General features: G+C 47.6%; 1 protein-coding gene across 1 annotated transcript in view; it reads right to left on the bottom strand.

The window, feature by feature from the left end:
• fscn2a (fascin actin-bundling protein 2a, retinal) overlaps positions 1-25682 on the bottom strand; it is a gene marked incomplete at both ends in the record, with an annotated part of 88554 nt that overhangs the window by 42583 nt on the left and 20289 nt on the right. Inside the window, 2 exons of the mRNA XM_084328551.1 lie at positions 40-161; positions 272-428. Coding sequence (XP_084184677.1) covers positions 40-161; positions 272-428 — 279 coding nt within the window. The remainder of the gene's footprint in view (positions 1-39; positions 162-271; positions 429-25682) is intronic.

Genomic DNA, 25682 nt, shown 5'->3' on the forward strand with positions numbered 1-25682 from the left:
GTGCATGCTTTACTCTTTTAATATTAGTAGGCTACTCACCCACAGTATCGCTGACTGCTGAGAGCTGTCCATTCCTTTTTGTGCAGACATACTTCCCATTGCTTGCCTTGAGAGCCACCCTCTGGCCTCGCCATTCAATGTCAAACATTGTGTTTGTCTCTCTGTATAGAAAGAAGGGGGGGGGGGACACACGTTAAGGTCAAAGTAGATAAGATATGTGTTGAAGGCGTGGTTACCACTGCTGTCATGCAGAACAACAAGAGTCACTCACACTTGCGTGGCAGTGGATTGGATCCCCCCATGAGACACCAGAGTCCAGTAGGATCCGCCATTGGTCCTGAACATAGACTTCTTGCTCTCCTTGTCAATCTCCATCTGGAAAGTCTCCATGTCCGTCTCCACATCCTGATTGGCTGAAATACTCACCCCTGGAAATAAAGCAAAGAGACAGCTCTGATAATTACACGTTTGTGCAGCAGTTGAGGCAGAATGTTATGTCCTTTTATGTGCCATTGCCAAGGAGACATGCCAGCATGGATTGATTGATATTTTTTATTTTTGTGTCTTACATACAGATATGTATGCCCAGCCTATGGGCTTACAAGACACATAAACAATAAGTATATAGTATACTTAACAATAAGTATATAGGCCAAGATGGTCACAAAAAAGAAAACAAAATAAAACATAACAAGCTGTAAACAATGTACTTCAAAGAAACAAGAGGAATTAATATAAAATTATATAAGATATAATGTGCCATGCTTTCTCCAAAAATCCTGCAAAACTGAAAATCTCCTCCACAAAAACCAACTCAACATACAACTCTCAGACTGCCAAAACAAATCCGGATTTACAAATTGAACTTTCTCAAATAAAACCCTCCTCAAGTCGGTGTACAATGGGCAGTGAAAAATTCAATGAAATTCATCCTCCACCAGATCACAGAGAACACACAACCACTCCTCCTCAGGTGTACTTTGGAATCTACTCACGTCCACAGCCAGTGCCAGACCTTAACACATTGACGGCAACATGGATTAGACGGGCCCCACTCTATACGGCCAGCATATCATAATAAGGTTTCATTGTGCGTGAGGCTGTTTGTAGAGCTAAATCTATACTTTATATTATTTCTATCTGTCCATTCTCATTGTCAATTGACACTATAAACCGTCCCTTCAATATGCCTTAAACAAATAATTTTTTCATTGATACGTTCCCATTTTATAGCATCTTGAATATGAACGTTTTTGCTTGCACGCAAATCAGGGGCGGATTTAGGATTGTAGGAGATCCGGGGCTTAGCCCAGATGGGCCCCCTTTTTTTTTTTTTTTTTTTTTTAACTTTTTTTTTTTAACTTTTTTTTTTTTTAATTTTAATTTTTTTTTGGCAGGCAAGGGGTGGTTTGGAGGGGCTCAGGCACGACCCCCTCCACGACAGATTTTTTTGAATTTAATGAACCTGTACGTGCAATTTCCTGCAATATAGAGCCTTCAATCTTGACCAATAAAGCTGCTCTTTTCACTATAAAACTCAGTTAACCATAACGTAGTTATGGTTAGATTTATATATTGGGGGGGGGGATATATCATATTTTCCATATAATCAAAAAGTGGTGGAGCAAGATTATACCTTTGCTCCCCCAAGTTCAATAGTGGGAGAGCAGAGATGCTCCGAATGCTCTTATGGCCAGGCGTCTATGATTCACTGATACAAAGTAAAATAGTGCAGTGCAATAAAATAGTTAGTAAAATAGAATAAAATAATGCAATAGTGCATTGCAATAAAATAGTTATCATCGTATTTAATCGGGAGGCCGGTAAGGAGTGCATTACAGTAGTCGAGTTGGCTTGAGATAAAGGCATGGATCTGGTTTTCAGCGTCCTTTTGATTTATAAATGGCCGTACTTTAGCTATGTTTCTAAGGTGGAAGAATTACGTTTTTGTCAACTTGTTGATTGTGATTTAAAGCTTAGGTCTGAGTCTACCATAACACCAAGACTTAACTCACTCAAATACAGTTAGCAGCTGGATAGACCACAGATGGAAATTAGCTTCTGCTAAATCTGGTGCAAACATATTTTCATGTAACAATGCTGAATTGTAAAAAAAAAAAAATAAAAAAAAAAATTTAAAATAGATTCGGGGCTTTTCAGAATAGGTAGCCACCCCCTAGCTCCGCCCCTGACGCAAATGGTGCTGTCCATTGATTTCATACAATACACACACCCACGTCTACTAGGCTACTACAGTGAACAAAAAAAATTGACGTTTTGCGCAACAATGATCTTTGAGATCACTTTCAATGTGAAGCGGACTCAGAGTTGACCATCTCTCCTGGCGCATATTGTTGTTCTTCTTAGCCAGTTTCGGATGCGCCTCATTGGGAAAGGCTGTTCACAAGTTGCGGTGCCGACGGCAATGAAGGAAACGTTTTCCGTAATTTGGATCTCATCATGCTTTGAAAACAATGTACATAGTAGCTCTAAAAAGTTTCCATGGTTTGATTAACTCTGACTCAGTCTCATCATGTCCTCGGCCTCAGGTGATCCGTGTTATGACCAGGCGGCATGTAACTTGGAATGGAGTTCCAGGTCTTGGCAGCTCTCACGGAGAGGGCTGATTTGCTAAATGTACTTGTCCTTAATGGAACAACCAAGTCACCCGGTACAACAGTTCTGAACCCGAAGGCGGAACTGCAAGTTTGTTGGTAAAAGACTACACGCGAACCTGGAGGTGAAAAATCGGAAAGTGGGGGTGGGGCTAGACCATGGAGGGTTTTGAAGACCAGACTGGCATCGGTTAGTTTGATGATGCGGGGTGATTGGTTACTGCCTGCAGTCTGGAATGTTAACGGCCACCACACCTACTGCCATTGACACCTTGGTTGGCCGACCCTTGCGTATTGTCACCACCGGGCTGCAGCAGCCCACACACACACAATATCGTAGCCTAGGCTGCCTATAATAATGCGCAGACTGGGGCTGCTCGTTTGGGTCGGCATTGCCTCCCCTGGCCTTATATACCCGCCACCTATGCATGTAGGTATGCATTTGGTTACACACACACACACAGACTGAAGTATTGTTGGTATTCCATATTGTTGTATTGTATATATTATATTAGTATTATTATATATATTTAGAAAGAAAGAATGAAAGAGAGAGAGAGAGATACAGAGATATAGACAGATAAAAATAGACCCCCCCTAGAGGGGCCGAGGTTCACCCACCACAGTCTCACAAAATCCTGTGGGAAACACTGTTACTATTATTATTATTAGAGAGAGAGAGAGAGAGAGAGAGAGAGAGAGAGAGAGAGAGAGAGAGAGAGAGAGAGAGAGAGAGAGAGAGAGAGAGAGAGAGAGAGAGAGAGAGAGAGAGAGAGAGAGAGAGAGAGAGAGAGAGAGAGAGAGAGAGAGAGAGAGAGATCAATCCTGTATTGTACAATTGCAGCAATTCTTAGACCGGTCATTGTGCATTTGTATACATGGCCAAGACTTCCGAATACAAGTACACTATATCTACACCTATACCCAAGGTCGGCCATCACACTGAGCAGTGGTTGGTATTTGATATACTTGTCCACACACACACACACACACACACACACACACACACACACACACACACACACACACACACACACACACACACACACACACACACACACACACACACACACACACACACACACACACACACACACACACACACATATACATCCTCTTATCAATGGTGTGCCTGGGGTGCTGCCTTGATACTAGCAAGACATTCCAGTAAAAAGTAGCCTAGCTTAGCACAATGAATGGAAGCGGACAGTGCGGGTTAGCTAGGCGACGTCATATTTCCTTCACAAAGCGCATCGATGCGTAAGCTGTCAATTGGAAAGCAGTCCGTGTTTAGACAGCAGGGCGGGTGACCAAAACACCAAACTCGTCACACAGCAGTGGCTGATACTGTAGTTCACGTAGCCCGCTTGAATGAACTGTGAGAGATAATTCATAACTCGTATACACACACGCAATCAGCCATTCAGCACATTTTCTGCGAAGCAGCCCAGCGCACACACATGCACACATCACATTATTCTGCTTAGCTTAGTTGGAATACTCAGTTAGCAGATAACATTACAGTAGTTAATGTTTTAGCGTGACGTGGGTATACAGGACTGTTAGCATGTTAGCATGACTATTGGAACCGCTGCTCGCAGAGTTGAATATAAGTATGGTTTAAGAGCGGTTTAGGGTAATTCCTGGGAGGCTAGTATTAGGCCGTGACGCATTATTATACTTAATCCATTGGCATTTCGTCCCTATACACGCTACAATAAAAAATTCAAATGCATATGATCGGTATTATTATGTCCCATCATGCATGCATGAAAGGGGGGGGGTCGTTTCTGATGAATTTATTGTCAATAACGGCATTCGTTAGTACAACAGCATGTGCTGATCAGGGCGATGGCTATGAAAACAATGCACAACCAAGCTGAAATTGACGTTAAATTGCTCTTACCTGTGGCCGATGAGATTCCAAAAATAATATTCCAATTATTTGATTGCCATCTGCTAGATCGTATGTCCATTTGGGCCACGACATAACCCCCCACAGCATAATGAATCGGGCATCCCGAAAGCCATTCAATGCCATCGGGTAGACCCCTCGGTCCAGGCTACTCGAAAACTCCGCCCGGATGAATTTCAATGATACACAGCCACATACACAGAGACACAAATGGAGTACAACATCGGCCGCATACCACCAGGTGGCGGTATTGTACTTTTGTGATCTCAGAGTCATTCCAGATGGTTACACAGCCTTCTTGGATGATATATGAATGGAATTAGCGAATAAAAGAAATAATGATCGAATAACGTATATATACGTGGTTGGCGTTATTCGATTGGCGGACAAAGACGTATATATGCGTGGACGGTGCTGAGTTCAATTTGGATGCATGAAGAACAGATCATGAAATCTACTGTATGTACAGTAGAGATCCGCCATTTTGAAACTTATTTCAAATCGGATGGTTGCTAAATGCTCAAAATAGGGGAGACAAACTAACTGCGCTCCAATATATGCCAATAACGTTCAGTTTTGTGGTATATACTCCCCAGTGATATGGAACCTTTGCAATTTGCATACAGGTCAAACAGGTCCACTGACGATGCGGTCTCTCAGGTACTACACAACACCCTCTCTCACCTAGACAGCCAGAAGGGGGGCTATGTGAGACTGTTGTTCATTGACTATAGCTCAGCGTTCAACACCATAGTCCCCACTAGACTGGTGGACAAGCTGATTGAGCTGGGTCTGAGCTCTGCTGAGCGCCTGGATACTGGACTTTCTGAGTGAAAGGCCTCAGGCGGTCAGGGTGGGGGGTCAGCCAACACCATCACCCTGAGTATCGGGTCCCCCCAGGGCTGTGTTCTGAGCCCCTGCTGTATTCACTCTACACACATGACTGTGTGGCCAGGTTCAGCTCCAACTCCATAGTGAAGTTTGGGGACGACACAGTGGTGGTGGGGCTGATCTCTGACAACGACGAGAAGGCCTACCGGGAGGAGGTTGATGTACTGGCACACTGGTGTCAGGACAATAGCCTGCTCCTGAACATTGGTAAAACCAAGGAGCTGATCGTGGATTTTAGGAGAACACAGCAGGGGACACACACACCACTGTGGATAAACGGGGCTACCGTGGACAGGGTGAGCAGCTTTAAGTACCTGGGGGTCCACATCTCAGAGGACCTGACATGGACAACACACATAGACTGGCGAAGCAGCACCTCTACCACCTTAGACAGTTAAGGAAGTTCAGAGTATCGGGGAAGATACTCCAGTCCTTCTACTCCGGAGCTGTAGAGAGCATCTTGACTGGAAACATCACTGCCTGGTATGGAAACAGCTAGGCACAGGACAAGAAGGCCCTACAGAGAGTGGTGCGCTCAGCTGAGCGTACTACGGGTATTGCAGTACCACCCCTGCAGGACTTATATAACAAGAGGTGCAAATCCAGAGCCTGCAGAATAATGAAAGACCCTCACCACCCCAACAACAGCCTGTTCAAGCTGTTCAAACGCCTACGCACACCAGCAACTAGGACAGAGAGACTTCGGCTCAGCTTCTTCCGCCAGGCCATCAGAGTCTTGAACACGGAACTCTCCACACACAAGCACACATGAGGACACACACAACACACATACTGTATACGCTCACACACTAACAGTCACTTTAGCACGAACACACACACACACACATGCTGCACACACTCACACTCAACGGCCACTTTACACAATGAAAAGGTCACTTAAATAAAATGAGAACGGGAGTGGTTCTTGTATAGTAATAGATGGATATAGCAAGATAGCATAAGGATATATAGTATAACTGTATATTGTATAGTATAGTATTGTATATTAGTGTACATAAGCCCCAGTGCTTCATCCGTAGATTAACACTGTATTGCACTATCGCAGGACCTTAGCATGTCTTTTACCATGCATTTTAAAAACTTTATGTACATTATACCTCTTATGTCTTATTCTTATTACTTGTATTATTGCACAATCGCTGCGGGCATGACCACCCACATTTCACTGTATGCCTTGTATGCCGTGACAAATAAAACTCTTCACTTGACTTGTCTTGACTTGACTATAATCCCGAGTAATAAGAGAATAAAAAAAAAATTCATAAGCAAGTCATTTGTTTGAAGAGAGCTAGAAGCCTTTGGGAAGTGTAGTTCTGAAAAATTCCAACGCTCATTGAAACCTCTTCTCAAAATGACTCAAATGACTACAATTAAGCGACGGTCGCTTTTTCAAAATGGCGCATTTTCGCAATCACAATACCACATTTCAAAAACTAAAACCTCACTCACACTTTAACCTATTGGTAAACAAACGTATTGATGAAAATATACATTATATCTGCTGTTGTGACATGGTTATGATGTTTATTCTTGAATATGTTTGAAAAAAAAACGATAATTATGTCAGACAGTCTGCAGAGCTTGATTTATGACGTGACCGCACAGGCGGAAGAGGTTAAAAAACTTCAGTTGAAAGCTAAAATGGCCACCATTTTATGACACACCACTTGACCTATTACGTGCTTCCAATCTCGGGTTATAAGACCAAACAGCCAATGAGCGTCAGTTTAGAAAAAGTTACCACCTGGGCGGCTAAGTGGCGCAGTGGGCAAGGCACTCGCCACTAACGCAGGAGATGCTGGGTTCGAGCCCATCTCTTTGTGTTGCTTCCGGCTTGGCTGGTCGTTCATACTAATACAATTGGCAGTATTAGGGGGTGAGAAAGCCGGTGGGTGGGGATCAGACGTTGTGGACAGCGACTCCTACAGGTCGGTTGGTGCGCCTGTACAGCAGAATCAGGAAGCAACGGGGGCAGCGTGAGCCTCCCACGCGTTACTCCTCGCCAGGGCCGCCTCAGGGGGTGTGCGAGCAGTGCGGTCGCACAGGGCCTCGCGGGAAGGGGGGCCTCGCAAAAAAATATATATATATATTTTATTTATTATTTTTTTTATTTTTTTTAAATTTTTTTTATTTAAATTTTTCTTTTTTGCGAGGCCCCCCTTCCCGCGAGGCCCTTTTTCATCACAGACCTAAAATCTAGTTTTGCTTATATGCTTATATATTTCACATTAGACACGTTCCTGGCTCTGAGGCTCTGCAGGCAGCAGAATTGGTTTCAATGAGGGGAGGGGTTACAGCCAGGTAAGGTAGCGTCTGTTGAGTTCATTGTGTGTGTCTGTGTGTGTGCCGGGGGGGGGGGGGGGGGGCGTGAACCGACTCATTGCCAGACGTGAGCGATTCGACTCACGCTCACGGCAATGAATCGGCTCTTATGAACGAGTCGCTCATGACCAACCCATCACTAGCGTCTGACTATTTCGCACGTGCAGCATTGGAGCCTAGGTTATGCCAGCCAAGATGAAGAGGACATCGTTCGGCAGATGGACTGAAGATGAAAGTTGTTGCATGTTAGACAGTTCAGTCAGGCTAGCCATTAGCTACGTTATAATATTAAGTGTGGTTCAGTCGGGATATAGCCATGATGATGTCGGCTAGTAGCTAGCTTAGCTAAAGGCTAACTAGCGTTAGCTAACCTAGAGACAGCGCGTGCAGCATTGTTATGCCAAGATGAAGAAGATGGTCGTTCGGCAGATGAACTTCGTCAACTCCACGCGGTTGTCTCCATCCTCTTGGACGTTTGGTGAGTTTTTAATGCACTCTATTCTATTCCCGCCGTGGATATCTCTCTCTCTCTCTCTCTCTCTCTCTCTGGAGCCAAACTGGCCGACTAGCTGTTGTAGTACTAGTAGCTAACGGTGTGTGGCCTGGTGTCAGCACCTGTATTGCTTTTCTCATGTTGTACAGTTTTTCATTGGTAGCCGCATAGCTTGCTTCTGCGTTAGCTAATGGTTAGCGATAGCCGGGTTGAGCTAACTGTTAGCCAGTTAGCTGTTTAGCTACGACGTTAGCTGCCGGATGCGCTCGGCTGGGAACGTTAGTTTGATGCTATCAGTTAGCCTAGAGTTAGCTGTTAGCTTGTGCTACGACCATTGACATTAGCCGTGAGAATAGCAGGGGCTTCTGGCACTCTGACTACGACATCATCTTTGACAGAAGATGTAGTCGGGCCTGCACCATGACAAGGCCCCGGCCATAGCTTCTTTTTGTCCCGCCAGCGAGAGGCCTTCGTCAACGTGGAGACCTGTGTTGCGGCCTTTCGCCCTGCGTTCGTCGTGCAGGTAAGATGTCATGACATTACCCCACTCTTCCTTCCTTCCCCTCCCGAATGTTTTGTTAATAACGATGTTTTTTTCCAGGCAAAACATATGTTACTTCACAACATTTGGAGATACGACATGTGCTGTGTGTGAATTGTCTTGGTCGTTTGTGTAGCTTGGGTAGCGTTGGGCCGTTGGCCAAAGCTGTGTGTGGCCTGGTGTCAGTACCTGGCTAGCCTATTTAGCTGAATGCTGTTTAGCTGTTTTCTCTGGTATAGACCCTCTTCTCTTTGGATTTAAGTGTTGATCTTTGTCCTTTTGGATCTATGTATATTCATGTTGCCTTTGTGAAGTTATCTTTTCCTTCTGTTTTGTTCTTCCATTAAAAGTTGAATATCCTTTTAGGGGCTCATCTTTGCTTATCTCTCTCATACATGCTCTCTCTCTAACACACACACGACAAACACACATGCTCTCTCTCTCTCTTTCTAACACACACAGTCTGCCTATGGCGGCCTTTCTCGATGGCTAGGCTGTGCTCGCTGAGTCTGTACCTAGTCAAGGATCTTCAGTCACAGTGCTCAGGTATTCTGCCACTGTGTACTCTCTGTTTAGGGCCAAATAGCATTTCAATTTCTTTCCAATGTGTGTCTCTCTCTCTCTCTCTCTCTCTCTCTCTTTCTCTGTACACTGTATATTGACTGTAGAACGGGAGCTCTCTCTCGCTCTCTCTCTTGCTATATGTTGACTGTATCATGCCCAGCCTCGGGCAGCGCTATTATTTAAGAATATGTTGACTGTATGAATTTTTTTTATATTTTAAATTATATATATATATATATATATATTTTTTTTACCTTTTGGGGGGGGGGGGGGGGGGGGGGGGGCTCGCGTTTAAATCTCGCACAGGGCCTCACATTTCTCCCAGGCGGCCCTGCTCCTCGCCACTGAGAGATCACGCTGTACAGGTGAAAAGATGCGACGGCTGCCTCCTTGTGTACCGAAGGGGACACGTGATGCAAGGCTTCGTCCACATTGCAGCCGACCAGTGGGAGGCATGGTCTAGCAACGTTCGAGACAGGAGAGGGAATAATTGGATAATACGAAATTGGGATGGGAGAAAAATAGAAAAATGGGGAGAAAAAGTAGATAAAAAAAAATATATATTACCACCTCCGGTTTCGCATCTCAATGACCGGACAAATCAACACTGACGCTGAAAATGATTGACCGTTTACGTACAGTATGCAAGATAATGAACCATTTCCGGAGGGCAAGTTGCACTGATCTGTTGTTGTCGCTCCTCTGGGAGTTGATGGTTTGTTTGTGTATGTGTAGGGAATAATAATAATAATAATAATAATAATGGATTGGATTTATATAGCGCTCTTCATGACACCCCAGTGACCCCAGAGCGCTTACAGAGTCCATTATTCGTTCATACACAGTCATACCGGTGGTGGTAAGCTACAATTGCAGCCAGAGCTGCCCTGAGGCAGACTCACGGAAGCGTGGCGAATAATCATCGCCTACGGCCCCTCCGACCACCACCAACATTCATTCACATGCATACACATACGAGGCAAGTAGGTTAAGTGTCTTGCCCAAGGACACAACGGCAATGGGATGGACATGGGCTTGAGCGGGATTCGAACCACCAACCCTTCGATCATTGGACGACCCGCTCTACCCCTGAGCCAAAGCCGCCCCACAGGGAAGGGGTGGGGATGGTGTATGTGACAAGAGATTAATAGGGGAGGGGGAGAGGGGACTGAAGTAGTGTTGACTCCTCTCACTCCTTTTTGGAAAAACGACCTAAACATACCATTAAAGATGTGTAAAGTGGGCCTCTTATGATGGAGATTGAGACATATCCTGTTATCCGCTTATAATGAGACATATCCTCTTACAATGTGTACTTGTTCTGTTGTGTTTTTGTATGTCCTGTATTTATAAAATTTTTGTTGTTGTTGTTGTGTGTCATGTGTTACATTGCACAAAATGTGGGACCCTCTCGAAAACGAGATACTGTATCTCAATGTGGTTTTCCCAATAAAAGAATTTCAATATATATATAATACAAGGCGGCTGGGTGGCGCAGCGGACTAAGCGCTCGTCACCAACGCGAGAGACACTGGTATCGAATCCGACTGTCAGCGTTGCCTCCGGCTTGGCCGGCCGTCATACTGGCTCAGGTGGGGTGGTATTCTGGTCATTGTAAACGGCGACTCCTACAGGTCGGTCAGGGCGCCTGCACAGTGCACAACGAGGGAGGGAGATGGTGAGGGTAGTGTGACCTCCCACACGTTACACCTCACCAATGAGAGTCCGTGCTGGCAGGTGAAAAGATGCTGCTGGCTGTCTTCTATGTCTCGGAGGAAGCATCTGATAGACTTCAGGGCTCCCTAGACCGACCAGTGGGGGGCACATGCGAGCAACGACCAGGAAGGGGAGGGGGGAATTGGCATAACGACTAAATTGGGATGGAAGAAAAACACAGGAAAAACAGGAGGAGAAAAAGTGGATCAAAAAAATAATAACACTAATTTCTTGTTATCGACTTTGGACATGTTCTTGGTAAGACTTCAGGCTATGGCCCCAGCAGTGTTTTCAGCTAATAACTATAAAGTAGATAGCTCTGCAGGCATCTGTTTGCAAAATAATTCAGACGAAAATGAAAAAAACAAACCTCTCAAACCTCTGTAACTCTATGACAATAGCACTCAGAGTCTTCCAGAATAGTGTCCAATTTACTTTATATCAACAGGCGTTTTATGCAAAACTGTTAAGAGGTTAACCACTTATGGATCGGACGGCCCATATTCAGTTGCAAGACGAAACATCCAGCGAGCATCATTTGACAAGCCGTTTGGATGAGTGACCACGTCCGGTTGTGAACGGTCCCTGAACTGATGGCTGTAGCCAAGGAGGGTCTGCTCCGAAAACGATCCCAGACAGGCACTGAGCGCTGGGGAAGGTGACACAAGAAGACGAAGAAGTCCTTTGTTTTGACTAGAGCCTCGAAATGAATGGCAGCGGATGGCCATTTTGGATAATGTTACTCAGGCGGAAGTAAAGTTCCGTGTTGACTGTTGACTTCTCACTTCCTCGTGTCACTTCAAATACGCCACCAAGACGCTCAAACCTAATACATCACAGGGGGAGGGGGGCTGTATCTCTCTTTACTACATGCAGTGGAAAACTAATAAAAGCAAGTCGAGTAGGTAGTGGTATCATGCAGTGGATAAGCGGCATAAGACAATACTTCATAATGTTTCATGCAATTAATATATATTTTAGTACACATGATTTATTTATTTTAAATAACACAGTGCCACTTTTCCTTTTTGATAAGAAATCCAGCCATATTCCTTTCATTGTATTTCAAATACAAATTTCAAGCGGAAAACTTTCCATTAAGAACTGACAATCAGGGAATTTAAACATTGTTGACATTGTTTTTGTGTGTTTATTTTAAAGAAAGGAAAGTCTAGTGCTGGTTGAGAATATGCATACTTTATGTTGATGGCCTTTGTCTATAATGTGGTCACAAAAATAGAAAGGTTTAATTATTTTGATTGTTTGGGCGGCTATGTGGCGCAGTGGGCAAGGCGCTCGCAATGAATGCTGGAGACTGGGCTCGAACAGGATGCCTCCTGTTCGAGCCCCGCTCTCCACATTGCTTTCAGTTTAGCTGGTCGTCCACAGTAATACACATTAGCCGTATTACGGGGAGGGAAACTGAAGGGTGGGGATCGGGCATTGTGGACAGCGACTCCTACAGGTCGGCTGGTGCGCCTGCGCAGTAGAATCAAGAAGCGACGGGGGCGGGGCCCCTCCAAAGCCCAGACCCCCGACGCTGAAAGATCGAGCCGCGCAGGTGAAAAGATGCGACGGCTGTTACCTCGAGTATCGGAGGGGACTCGTGCTATGTATGACTTAGTCCACATTGCAGCCGGCTTGTGGGAGGCAAGAAACAACGTTCGAAGACAGGGGAGGGTTGAATTGGACGATATGAAAATTGGGATGGGAGAAAAAATAGAAAATGTGAGAAAAAGTGGATCAAAAAAAATTATTTTGTTTGTTTGCACTGAGTTAATACTTATATATATATACTATATATATTTTCAGTCAGTTCGGTCTTTGTGTGCCAAACATTATAAGCCTTAAAGTCCCCCTATAGGGGGACCCTGCTTTTCTTTATCATAAATCGATCAATAGAGACCGTATTAGATCCCCAATTATCATATCATGGGGTATCATTGGAAAGCCACCCTCATTGGCTACAACCCTGTATAAAAAAATTTAGATAGCCAAATGATTGACGGAGCTAGAGCCCCCGGAGGTCGGGGGTGGTAATGTGTACTTTGGCGCACGCCTCACACATTGGCATGTAACTCGAGAACCGCTGAACGGATTTTGTCACCTGAAAGGGCAATTGACAGGCAACAAATAGGGCTTTAATTCTATATCTATATATTGTATCAAAAGAAATGCACAGACGAGCCGCTAGAGGTCAGCAAAGTGGCGCGTCCTCATGAGGGCCCACATGTGGGGCCCTTGGATGTTAAGAGGTTAATGTTTTTTTTTGCCAAGAGAAAAGACTATAACCCTATCAAAACTGCAGTCAAAGTGTATATTTACATTTTTACCGATGTTTTGTACGATTTACAGAAAATAAGAATTTATCGAAAAAATGCTAATTATATCTCTTTTATCGTAAAACCGTGAGGAAATGACTAAATCCAGATTTAACCCTACCATTGGAAAGAGGAGCATTTTCCCCATCCATAGATGTATGATTTGGCCATAATAAGGTCAAGGTCAAGTTCAAGGTCAAATATGAATTTATAATTAGATTCGATTATCATTTATTACTGTATCTACAAATCCTTGTTTAATCATCTTCCCTTTATTCATTTGCTTAGATTTTTTGTACACATGATCTCAATAAGGTGGTGAATGAGCTCAGTGAGCTCAATCTCTTACCCCGCAGATTTAACATGGTATTATTCAACGTCAAAGATGCAAAAATAAATCATAATTTATATTCTCCATTTCTTCATTACAATTTACTCAAGCCTAGTAACAGACACAATATTTCTGACACTGGGAATACATACCCCCAGGTCGCGTGTATGCTTTTACCAACGCATTTGTGTTTCCGGGTTCCCGTTTTGCGCTCTGATTGGCCACTGACCTACACGCGTACGCCCCCCTCGCTATCGCCTTTGGGGCGTGAGATATGAAGACAGATTTGCCTGGGTAGGAAGGAAGTACCATACGAGCCGCAAATTGAACATGCAGTGAGTCTGCGACAACAACCCAATAATAAACACTCGAAACAGCTATTACCAGACAATTACAACAGCAGTGGTGCCTGCTTCAAATGTCACGTATTATAGGCTATAAGCCCGTGTAGATCTATTCGGAATAATAAACATATACACCCTCTAGCAAAACACAATGTGATCCTATCTCTGATAGAGCGGCTGGTCGCAGAGACGCGAGTTGAACGAACACATCGGGAGGAGAATGAATGAACCTGATGTAAACAAGACAAAAGTCTTTCTCTGGTCTGCATCCCCTTAACAATTGTGTGTATTGAGCCGTACTGTATTGTACCCATTCTGCAATCTGTTAAATAAAGTTGTCATTCATTCATTCATTCTCCTCCCGATGTGTAATGGTATTTCCCCAGTATTACATCAGGAATGTGCAATAGACAGGGGTTAGAATGTTCTTGGGGGGTGAGGACAGGTGCACTCCCAGTGCAGCTGTGGGCAGAAGACACAGGTCTGTGTCGGGAGAGAGAGCAAGATCACTCCTTGTGCAGCACGAGATATCCAGGCAGGAAGGTGCACTGGAACGGGGGTCCTGGGCACAAGAGAAACAGATTAGAGCAAGGAATAATCACAAGAGCAGGTTAGCAGGGCTTCAGGCCGAGACGTCGTACCTAGGTAGTGATACTAACACCACGACGACTTCTGGTCAGCGTCGTCCGGTAGAAGTAGGGTCTTCATCAACGAGGGATGGGATACAGCTGTGAGGAGTGAGGTGCCTGACAGCGTGTGAATCAGGGGGATGAAGTGCAGCTGGGCTGAGTGACGGGAAGTGAAGGGATGCTGGCCATATAAGGGCATGAGGCTTCCGTAGTGGAAGGGAGGATGAGGAGGAGTGCGTGGTGGATGGAAAGGAGGATGAAGAGGAGTGCATGGTGGATGGAAGGGAGGATGGAGAGGAGTGTGTGGTGAATGTGAGGGGAAAAGGAGGGGGAGTGAAGTACGCTCGTGCTGTGACTATGACAGGACCCCCCCCTCTACGGGCGCCTCCTGGCGGCCCAGGCTTGTCAGGGTTGGCCCGATGGAAATCCCGGACGAGGTCTGGGTCCAGGATCATTTGGCAGGAGATCCAGCTGCGCTCCTCCGGGCCGTAGCCCTCCCAGTCGACCAAGTACTGGTACCCGCGGCCGCGGCGCCGCACGACCAGCAACTCCCGGACTACGTAGGCCGGGTGGTCGTCGATGACCAGCGGAGGAGGAGGCTCCGGAGCAGGGGGAGACAGGGGACTGGAGACCACCGGCTTCAGCTGGGAGACATGGAAGGAGGGGTGAATCCGCATATGGGAGGGGAGCTGGAGTCTGACGACAGAGGGATTGATGAGACACAGGATTTTGTAGGGACCAACGAAACAGGGCGTTAGTTTATGGGAAACGGACTTGAGCGGCAGGTCCCGAGACGAGAGCCATACCATCTGACCTGGTTGATAGTCGGGAGCCGGGGTCCGGTGGCGGTCAGCGAAGCGACGGTTCTGGTCCGTAGAGCGGAGAAGCGTGGCCCTTGTGTCCTCCCAAATTCTCCTGCAGCGGCGGAGGTGGTCCTGCACCGATGGAACAGCGATCTCCTCCTCCTGGGCAGGGAACAGCAGGGGTTGGTAGCCCAAAGAGGACTCAAAGGGGGACTAACCTGTGGCCGCCGAAGACAGAGAATTGTGGGCGTATTCGATCCACGGCAGGAAGGTGCTCCAGCCAGAGGGGTCCCGGGCTGTCACGCAGCGGAGGGCGGATCCCAGGTCCTGGTTGGCCCGCTCCGACTGGCCGTTAGTCTGCGGGTGGTACCCGGAGGAGAGGCTGACCGTGGCCCCCAGGGCCCGACAGAAAGCCCTCCAGACCTGGGAGATGAAATGAGGGTCCCTGTCGGAGACGATGTCCACCGGGATCCCGTGGAGGCGAAAGACGTGGAGTACCATCAGATCCGCGGTCTCTGCAGCAGAGGGGAGTTTGGGAAGAGCAGCAAAGTGCACAGCCTTCGAGAAACGGTCAACACTAGTGAGGATGGCTGTGTTACCGTGTGAGAGGGGAAGGCCGGTGACGAAGTCCAGGGCGACGTGCGACCAGGGCCAACCGGGAACAGGGAGCGGACGAAGGAGCCCGGCAGGCGGTCGATGGGAGGCCTTTGCACGAGCACAGACGGTGCATGCCAGGACGAAGGCGCGGGTGTCCTCTCTCATGGAGACCCACCAGAAGTGCCGTTTCAGCAGGGACAGGGTACGGTCGATCCCAGGGTGGCAGGCGAACCGGGAAGCGTGAACCCACTGGAGCAACTGGGAGCGGACAAGGTCAGGGACAAAAAGCCGGTTAGGTGGACCGTTACCTGGGTCCGGCTGGACACACTGAGCCTCCCTGACGATGGACTGCATCTCCCAGGTGGCGGCGGGCACCAAGCAGGAAGTGGAGAGGATGGTGTCGGGGTGCGCGGGACCCGCCTCGGGGACAAACTGCCGGGAGAGAGCATCTGGCTTGGTGTTCTTGGAACCAGGCCTGTAGGTAAGGGTGAAATTAAACCTGGCGAAGAACAGCACCCAGCGGGCCTGGCGGGAGTTCAGGCGCTTGGCCGTCTGGACATAGGCGAGGTTCTTGTGGTCCGTCCAAACCAGGAAGGGGACCTCTGAACCCTCCAGCCAGTGCCTCCATTCCTCCAGGGCTAGTTTGACTGCCAGGAGCTCCAGATTTCCGATGTCATAGTTGACCTTGGCTGGGGTCAGGCGGCGCGAGAAGAAGGCGCAGGGGTGCAGTTTCTGGTCGAGGACGGAGCGTTGGGAAAGGACCGCCCCCACTCCGGTACAGGAGGCGTCCACCTCCACCACGAACTGGCGAAACGCGTCCGGCTGGACGAGGATGGGTGCGGTGGTGAAGCGCTGGCGCAGCTCGGCGAAGGCGGAGTCCACTTCGTCGGACCAGACGAAGGGCACGGAAGGCGAGGTGAGTTGGGTGAGGGGTGCCGTGACCCGGCTGTAGTTCCTGATGAAGCGCCGATAGAAGTTGGCAAACCCCAGGAAGCGTTGGAGCTGCTTGACGTTGGTGGGACGGGGCCAGTCGGACACCGCCTTGATCTTCTCGGGGTCCGCCCGGATCTTGCCGCCCTCAATGATGTAGCCGAGGAAGCCGATGGAGGAGACGTGGAACTCACACTTCTCCGCCTTGACGACCCGGCGGACGTGCTGGACGTGCTCCTCCATGGAGCGGGAAAAGATCAGTATGTCATCCAAATAAACAAAAACAGAGCGGTTGAGTACATCGCGGAGAACGTCATTGACGAGGGCCTGAAAGACAGCAGGGCCGATGGTCAGTCCAAAGGGCATTACCTTGTACTCGAAGTGGCCGAGTGGTGTCTTGAAGGCCGTCTTCCATTCGTCTCCTTCCCGGATGCGGACAAGGTGATAGGCGTTCCTGAGGTCCAGCTTTGTGTAGATGGTGGCACCTTGCAGGGGCTCAAAAGCAGAGTAAATTAAAGGCAGGGGGTACTTGTTTTTGACTGTGATATTGTTGAGACCCAGGTAGTCGATACAGGGGCGAAGGGAACGATCCTTCTTGGAGACAAAGAAGAACCCTGCGCCGACAGGAGAGGAGGGAGTGATAATGCCTGAGGCCAAGGACTCGTGGACGTACTTCTCCATCGACTCCCTCTCTGGGCGTGAGAGGTTGAACAGGCGACTAGCGGGGAGTGGCGCTCCTGGGAGTAAATCAATAGCACAGTCGTATTGGTGATGGGGAGGCAGGGAGAGAGCCTGTTGTTTGCTAAATACAGCCTTTAAGTCATGGTAGACAGGAGGAATAGCAGACAGGTCAATGGTTTCGTTGGGGAGGTGGGAACCAGCGGCCCCTAGTGGCGACCGAGCTGATTGTATGCAGGCAATGTGACAGTGAGCGCTCCAGCTGGTCACTAAGCCGGTAGGCCAGTTGATGACGGGGTTGTGTAATTTGAGCCAAGGCATGCCAAGGACAATGGGATTGTGGGGAGAGCTGGTAAAATGAAAACGAATACTCTCGCTATGATTTCCGGATAACAGGAGGCGGAGGGGTACGGTGTGGCGAGTTATTCACGTGAGCAGTTTTCCGTTTAACCCGCGGGCGTCACGGGGTATCGGCAGGCCGTCCGTAGCGATGTGGTAGCGGGAGACTACCCCAGCATCGATGAGGTTCTCGTCGGCCCCTGAGTCGACCAGGGCGGACAGCGGGAGTGATTGGCCATTGAGATACAGCGTGGCGCTGAATAGCATGTTTGGACCGGAGCTGGGAGCGATGTCAAGACTCGAACAGACGCCCAGCGTCACTGTCGAGCCCCGTCGTTTGGGCGAAGCGAGCAAGAGGCAACGGAGTGACCTAGTTGGCCGCAGTATAGGCATGCCCCCGTAGCGAGCCTGTGACGACGTTCGTTGGGGGGAGGCATGAGCGGTCTAGGTCCATGGGCTCAGGGGAACTACTTTCAGCGCAGACGGCGCGGGGAGAGCGAGTTGGGCAGGGTATAGGTGGACGAGCGGTGCTAGCCTTCTCTCGGCGGCGTTCACGGAGACGCATGTCCAGTTCCCTGGCCAAATGGATTAGCTCGTCTAGGGAATTTTCTTTGGACGCAAGTTCGTCTTTCAAAACGTCGCTCAGGCCTTGGCGGAAAGCCCCTCGCAGTGGCGTGTCACCCCAGTCGGAGCCGGCTGCCAGGATATGAAAATATATAGCGTATTCGCTCACACTGTGACTTCCTTGGCGGATCGTAAATAAGCCGGCGGCTCTATCCGAACCACCCGGAGGGTGGTCAAAGACTTTGCACATGATGTCGATATACGCAGAGTATGACTCGCAGAGGGGAGAATTATTGAAGTGGAGAGCGGTTGCCCATTCCAGCGCAGCGCCCGTGAGCAGGGCCGACAGGTAAGCTACCTTAGACCTCTCGCTTTGGAATGTGTGTAATTGTTGTCCGAAAACTAGCGAACACTGAAAGATAAAAGCTCTGCATTTGGAGACGCTACCGTCATAACGTTCCGGCGCGGGGACGTGGGGCTCCCTGTGCGGGGGAATCGCAGCAGTGGGGGGAGAGTCTGGTGGGGCTAGCTGAGCCGTGACGTATGCCTCGAAACGGCCGTATTGTCTATCTCGTTCCACAGAGCCGAGTGTGAGAGTGGTAAGCTGAGCAGTGACGGCGTCTATGGAGAGGGCGAGTTGGTCTACTCGAGCGGACTGGCCGTTGATAATACTCACGGACTGCTTCTGAAATCTCCTCCATTCCTCGATCTCGTGTGTAGCTGGTTCTGTCATCTTGGTCGTGGTGTTCTGTGAGAAGTGGGTTTTGAACACAGCCCAATCGCTGAACACAGGAGAGGAGAATGGAGCGTTTCAAGGGGTTTTAATGGTATTTCCCAAGCAGACAAGTATTACATCAGGAATGTGCAATAGACAGGGGTTAGAATGTTCTTGGGGGGTGAGGACAGGTGCACTCCCAGTGCAGCTGTGGGCAGAAGACACAGGTCTGTGTCGGGAGAGAGAGCAAGAGCACTCCTTGTGCAGCACGAGATGTCCAGGCAGGAAGGTGCACTGGAACGGGGGTCCTGGGCACAAGAGAAACAGATTAGAGCAAGGAATAATCACAAGAGCAGGTTAGCAGGACTTCTGGTCAGCGTTGTCCAGTAGAAGTATCTTCATCAACGGGGGATGGGATACAGCTGTGAGGAGTGAGATGCCTGACAGCGTGTGAATCAGGGGGATGAAGTGCAGCTGGGCTGAGTGATGGGAAGTGAAGGGATGCTGGCCATATAAGGGCGTGAGGCTTCCGTGGTGGAAAGGAGGATGAGGAGGAGTGCGTGGTGGATGGAAAGGAGGATGAAGAGGAGTGCATGGTGGATGGAAGGGAGGGTGGAGAGGAGTGTGTGGTGAATGTGAGGGGAAAAGGAGGGGGAGTGATGTACGCTCGTGCTGTGACTATGACATATACTGCATTATGTCGACCTTAGCACTGCACTTCCCGAACATTTTAGATTAGTCAGTTGTATGTCTGTCTTATTCTAGATGTTTATCTCCCAAGTCAAGTCTTCATTACTGCACAGTAGATAACCCTAAGAATGCAATGGCATGTGTCCATCGTGATACCAAATTATGAATTTTTTCTTTTTACTGTATATTGCATTGATGTAGGGGGTGGGGGGTTCTAAGGGCTTGAGCCACAGCCCCCTTTTCCCTGATATAAAATGTTTGTATTTATTTTTATTTTTGACATTATAGTTATCATTTCTGTTTGCTTATACTAATGACACAGGTAAAATAGTAACAAAAAACATATACAAATGGTAATGTGTGAAGAGACCATCGGCAGCATAGCAACAATTATTGAGTCATTCTGTCAAATGGAACATTCACTGAATCTATATTCTCTATATACTGAATCTATATTCTCTATAGACTGAATCTATATTCTCTATACTATGTACTGAATCTCGTGTAGACTTTCCATACACCATCCATGTGCTACAGCCTTTGTTTAATTTCAGCCTCGACACCCATGATCTAGTCTCTGCATCCCTGCACTGGTGTAGTTGTCTTTCTTCATTGAAGTGCTATGAAAAGCACATTTCTAGCATCAAGTGGATATGGAAATGAAAATAGTAACATCTAGATCAGGGGTCAGCAACCTTTTTGACATGGAGTGCCTGTTTGAAATATAGTTGTAACTAGTGTGCCTCAACAATATTCCATGCATCGTAATTTTTTTTCTCATAATCAGGTCTTTTTAATGATAATTTTTACATTATTACATCATTATTGTTATTGTTATTATTAACAATATTATTATGATGGTTGTATCAACCCTAAATCTGAGTTGGGGGGGGGGGGGGGATGCAATGCAGACAAACAGCTGCATACAGTGCGACCATTTCACTCACATTTGCCCATTCATTTTTGGACACATCACACACCATTGGTGTGTGTACTGTACGACGTGCTGTCATAGCTCCACCTACAGGCCTAATGGAGAACACCAGGATGTGAATGGAGGGTGAATGTGAGGTATATCGTGTAAATAAGTTTTGATTGATCGCAAGACTACACTGTAAAAAGAAATATAATAATAAGTTACCAGAACTTAAAAATATTGAGTTCAGTTACTGTGCATTAAGGTTTTCAGTTTTCAATCCATAATAAGTTAACAGAAAAATAAGTACACAACCACATTATTTCAACCTAATAAAACTATGTTTATTGTCATTGTTTTAAGAACACAAGTTGACTTGGTAATACTCACATTTTGAGTAAAAAAAATGGCTTTTAACATGTGCAATGTTCAATGAAATAGAAAGATAAATAATACAATTTGTTGATTAATCCCACTGGTCACAATGGAGACCGTAATAATGTTTTTGTTATAAGGCTCTGCAAATGTTACTGAATGATGTAGCAATGTATTTCCAGCTAAATTGAAATAATAAACAAATAAAGGGTCTCAATTAAATATGTGGTAGTAAAAAGAACCTGTGGGAGGATTTCAACAAGATAAATGCGACAACAGTGCAAAATATTTCACTATAATATTTAAAAGCAAAAAAAAAAATCCCTTGCAGGCACGCGTGCCTAGGGTTGCCTACCCCATTCTAGATGAACCCTTTCATGTGTATAATTTTTTTTCTGTTTTGTTTTTCTCCTCATAATACATTTTTTTGAATTCTACCACTCAATAGCTTTCAAGGATGGGTAGCCATTGTGACATCATCACAAGACGAAAGTCTTTCTCTGGTCTGCTTAACAATTGTGCGTATTGAGCCGTACTGTATTGTACCAATTCTGCAATATGTTAATAACGTTTTCAATCAATCAATCAATCATTAGAATGTTCAGTTCTCAAAATGTTTGAATGTGCACCCTTTTAACCATAACATTGCGGAGCATTTTATAGAAGGAACACATCATCTATTTGGGAAGTCAATACAATCTTTTACAATCATCACTGTTACAAAGGATCAGATTAAACCGAATATATATATTTATTGATTGATATATATTGCATAGTATTTGTATATCGTTTGATATCCCTTGTATATTCCTTATACATATACACGGAATATCCCTTTAGCCTATTACAGACCATAATATTTCATTCTCCTATTGGACAGCGGTCCACAGGCGCCGGGGCCGTGCCTCCAGAGTCAGGTTCAAAGCCACCGTCAAGACATGTCTGTACATGCCCGGCCTTGCCCAGGGATACGAGACAGAAATGAGGTTGGCACTAGATTGTTCGCTGTGCATATAAATATGGCGCAGGTGAATACAGAAGTAGAGTTACCCAATAAGTTGAAGCCTCACCCACGATACTTTGTGCGGTGAAGTATGGCCTGTTTGGCCCCAAATAGAGCATTGAGACCGCGTGCGAATTAATAACTGAATTGTCAGAGTTTGGCGCTATACCGTCGAGTGCGACATATTTCTATTAAGTCAGTAATAGTCTATTTGTGTATAGTGTATCGTGCGGCTAAAGTTCTACAGTGACCAGCATCACCAACGCTTCCTCGTATCAGCTAGAGTGCTTATCCAGGCTGGGCTGCTTTCATGGCGCTTTCACCCGAGGAGACCTAGACGAGAACCGTGTGGACATGTACACTGGATTAATCTACCCGACGACTACATAGCCCTTTGCGGCTGGATTATATTTGTTTTGGTCCTGTGATTTATGGAGCGGAGAATCGCCGACGCCTACACGTGTTGGATTTACCCTGTGAGGAGACCAGTCGAGTCTGCGCCTCAGAGAGCCTGAGGCCGGCTAGCTTTCTTCACTGTGGAGCTACAGTCTACGGAGAACAGCTGTATTCGTCTGTGGATCAAGAGACTATTGCACCGTCTCCTGTACTTGGAGTCTCCTTAGTCATCGTTGACCAGACTCTCTACTACCGACAGATCCTCTACCCCTGCTGGCTTACAACCGGGGGGACCCTTCCAGTATCTCCCGCTATATATTACTAGTGTACCATAGATATAATTCCCTAAGATTCAGGTTGTATAATTACCTCCTGCGTAACCAGAGAATGGACATTCATTATTGATTTGCCTACGCACATTCCTTTGCCTTATAAGCGCATCCAAAGTAAAATACAGAGAAGTATATTATGTACCTTTTGCTGCAATAAATACTTGATTACACCTTTGTGTGGAACCGATTCATTGTGGGAAGTGTTCATCATATTTATATATCATGTACTGTATGGCCAGTAATTAAAGTACATAAAGCGGTAGTGGTTTAATGATACCATACTTATCAATACAGTCAGGGAATTGTACCCCTCAGTTACAATTGGTCCTTCGAGCCGGAGGGTAACTAGCGTAATATTAATATAGTGGTATTAATATTGACATGGCCTATGATGAACACTCCACAAAACGGTTCTCCTAAAGTAGATCGCCCGCAGCGTAGACGGCAGACACCTCAGTACTTAGAGGATTACGTTGCCAATATACTACCTAGCTTTCTACAGACGGTAAACGCGGAAAAAGTAGATAGTAAAATTATGTCCGACCCTATCGACCAGGCTACCCCGCCAATAGAGGCCCTAGTGGGTTCTAACGTAACTGACCAAGCTCACGGTAGGGACCAGGAGGGACCCGACATGACTTTACCCCCCGCCAAGACCGAAGAAGTAGTCCCCGGAGAGCTCCAGGATAAAGACAGCTCTCCAGGGATGGAACTCTACCCGCTACAAGAAGAGGAGAGCACCCCGGAGATGGATCTCCAGGACTCGCCACAGGAGAACAGATCTCCAACGAGTACTGCCAGGAGCGGATCACCTCAACCAGCGTCTTCCCCCAGCGAGGCGGACAAGATGCTGGCACAGGCATTCCTCGCCAGCCTAGCAGCCTCAACAGAGCGCGATCGACTCCAAGCACAGACGCTTAGTGAGCGCGAACATTCTTCCATGGAAAGAGAACGCCTTCAGGCGCAGCAACGGAGCGACGAAGATCGTATACGTCTAGAGATTAGACGCCTTCAGACGGAAGAGAATATGGTAAGGGACCGGGCCGAAGCCCAGCGCGCCGCCGCCGAAGCCCAGCGCGCCGCTGCCGGTGCCCAAAGAGAAGCAGAGCGCGACCTCGCTCTCACCAAGCGCGAAGCCGAGCGCGACCGATTACAAGCGCAGATAATGGAGCAGCTGATCACCAGGGCAACACCCCCTCCCTCCGCACGGGGTTCCAGGGCCTCGTCAAGACAAGGGTCAAGGGCACCCTCCCCTACCCGATCAAGCGACCCTGAGCCCGACCACCAGAGAGAGCCTATACCCCCCTCCGAACCCCTTCCCCGACCGGTCCAAGTGAGACCCAGCTACAAGGAAGAAACGGTCTACACCGCGGAGAGGCTAAATAGACGACTACAGGATCTAGAGGACCTGCCAGAGGAAGAAGAAGAGGGAGAGGAGGAGAGTCAAGCCCGACAGCAGCACAGTACTTCACAGGACCAGGAGGTCCAGTACAGCCCAGGCTCTACCCCCGCGGCTCTGCGCTACAGACCCCCGACTCAATTCACGGGTGAGCTTGACGCACGACCAGCCCCGAGGAACAGCACCTGGATGCGCGGGCCGTGGTACCCAGCAGGTACCAGCCCACCAAGAGGCGTAAGAGGAGACTCGCCTAGGAGGCCTCTCTTCCAACGCTCACCGATGTGCCAGCCATCCATGGCATCATACATTGGCACACCGACGTTTCCGGACTTCGCCCACGAGAACAGAGCACAGTACACGGAGCTACGAATGTGCTTAGAGACAATGATGTCCGATGTAGCTGATGAACCGTACAAGTATGCTATCCTACTGAAGCACCTCAAGGTGCCCCGAGCGCACAATATAGCGCTGGCCTATGCCACCTCTACTACCCCATACACAGCGGCTCTAGCAGCACTCGACCAAAGATATGGACGCATATGGGACTACGTAATACAAGAGATAAGGCATATTGACCGCCTACCCCCAGCCACAGACAATCGCTCACTAGATGACCTGTCTATCAAGGTACAATCCCTGGTAGGGATGCTGGGGGCGCAAAGAGAAAAGGGTATGCACGAACTGTACGCGAACTCTAATGTCGAGAGGATTTTAGAGAAGCTTCCGCCCGCCCGACAAGAGCGCTTCAGGCGGCAAAGAGACCACCGTGATCCTAACGGTCCCGAGCCATCCCTCCTAGACCTAGCCGACTTCCTGGCGAGAGAAGTCAACAGCCTACGGTTGGATACGTTCATGCGGAGCACCCCAAGCTCCAGAGAGGGACCTAGGAGAGCAAACGATGGCCGAAGATTGGTGACCGTCATGCACCAATCAGAATCAGTACCGAGCAGCAAGAACCACAGTACCCCCTTGATGAAAGAGAAGTGGAAGATGGTGTGCCCGTACTGCGAAAAGGAACACTGGTTGTCACAATGTGACACGTTCAAGAAGATGACCGCCGACGAGGTGAGTCAATGGATAAAGTCCAACCGACGCTGTTACCGATGTGCGCGCAGTCACATGGCAGCCGATTGCCGCTTAAAGAAGAGGTGTAATCGGTGTGACGGAGCCCACCTAGATGTCCTACACGACAGTAACAGAAGAAAGCCTGCACCCTCAAGCAGCACAAAGGCAAGTGTTATG

Source organism: Notolepis coatsorum (genome assembly GCF_963971535.1).
Source record: "Notolepis coatsorum genome assembly, chromosome: 14".
NCBI classification, from domain to species: Eukaryota; Metazoa; Chordata; class Actinopteri; order Aulopiformes; family Paralepididae; genus Notolepis; species Notolepis coatsorum.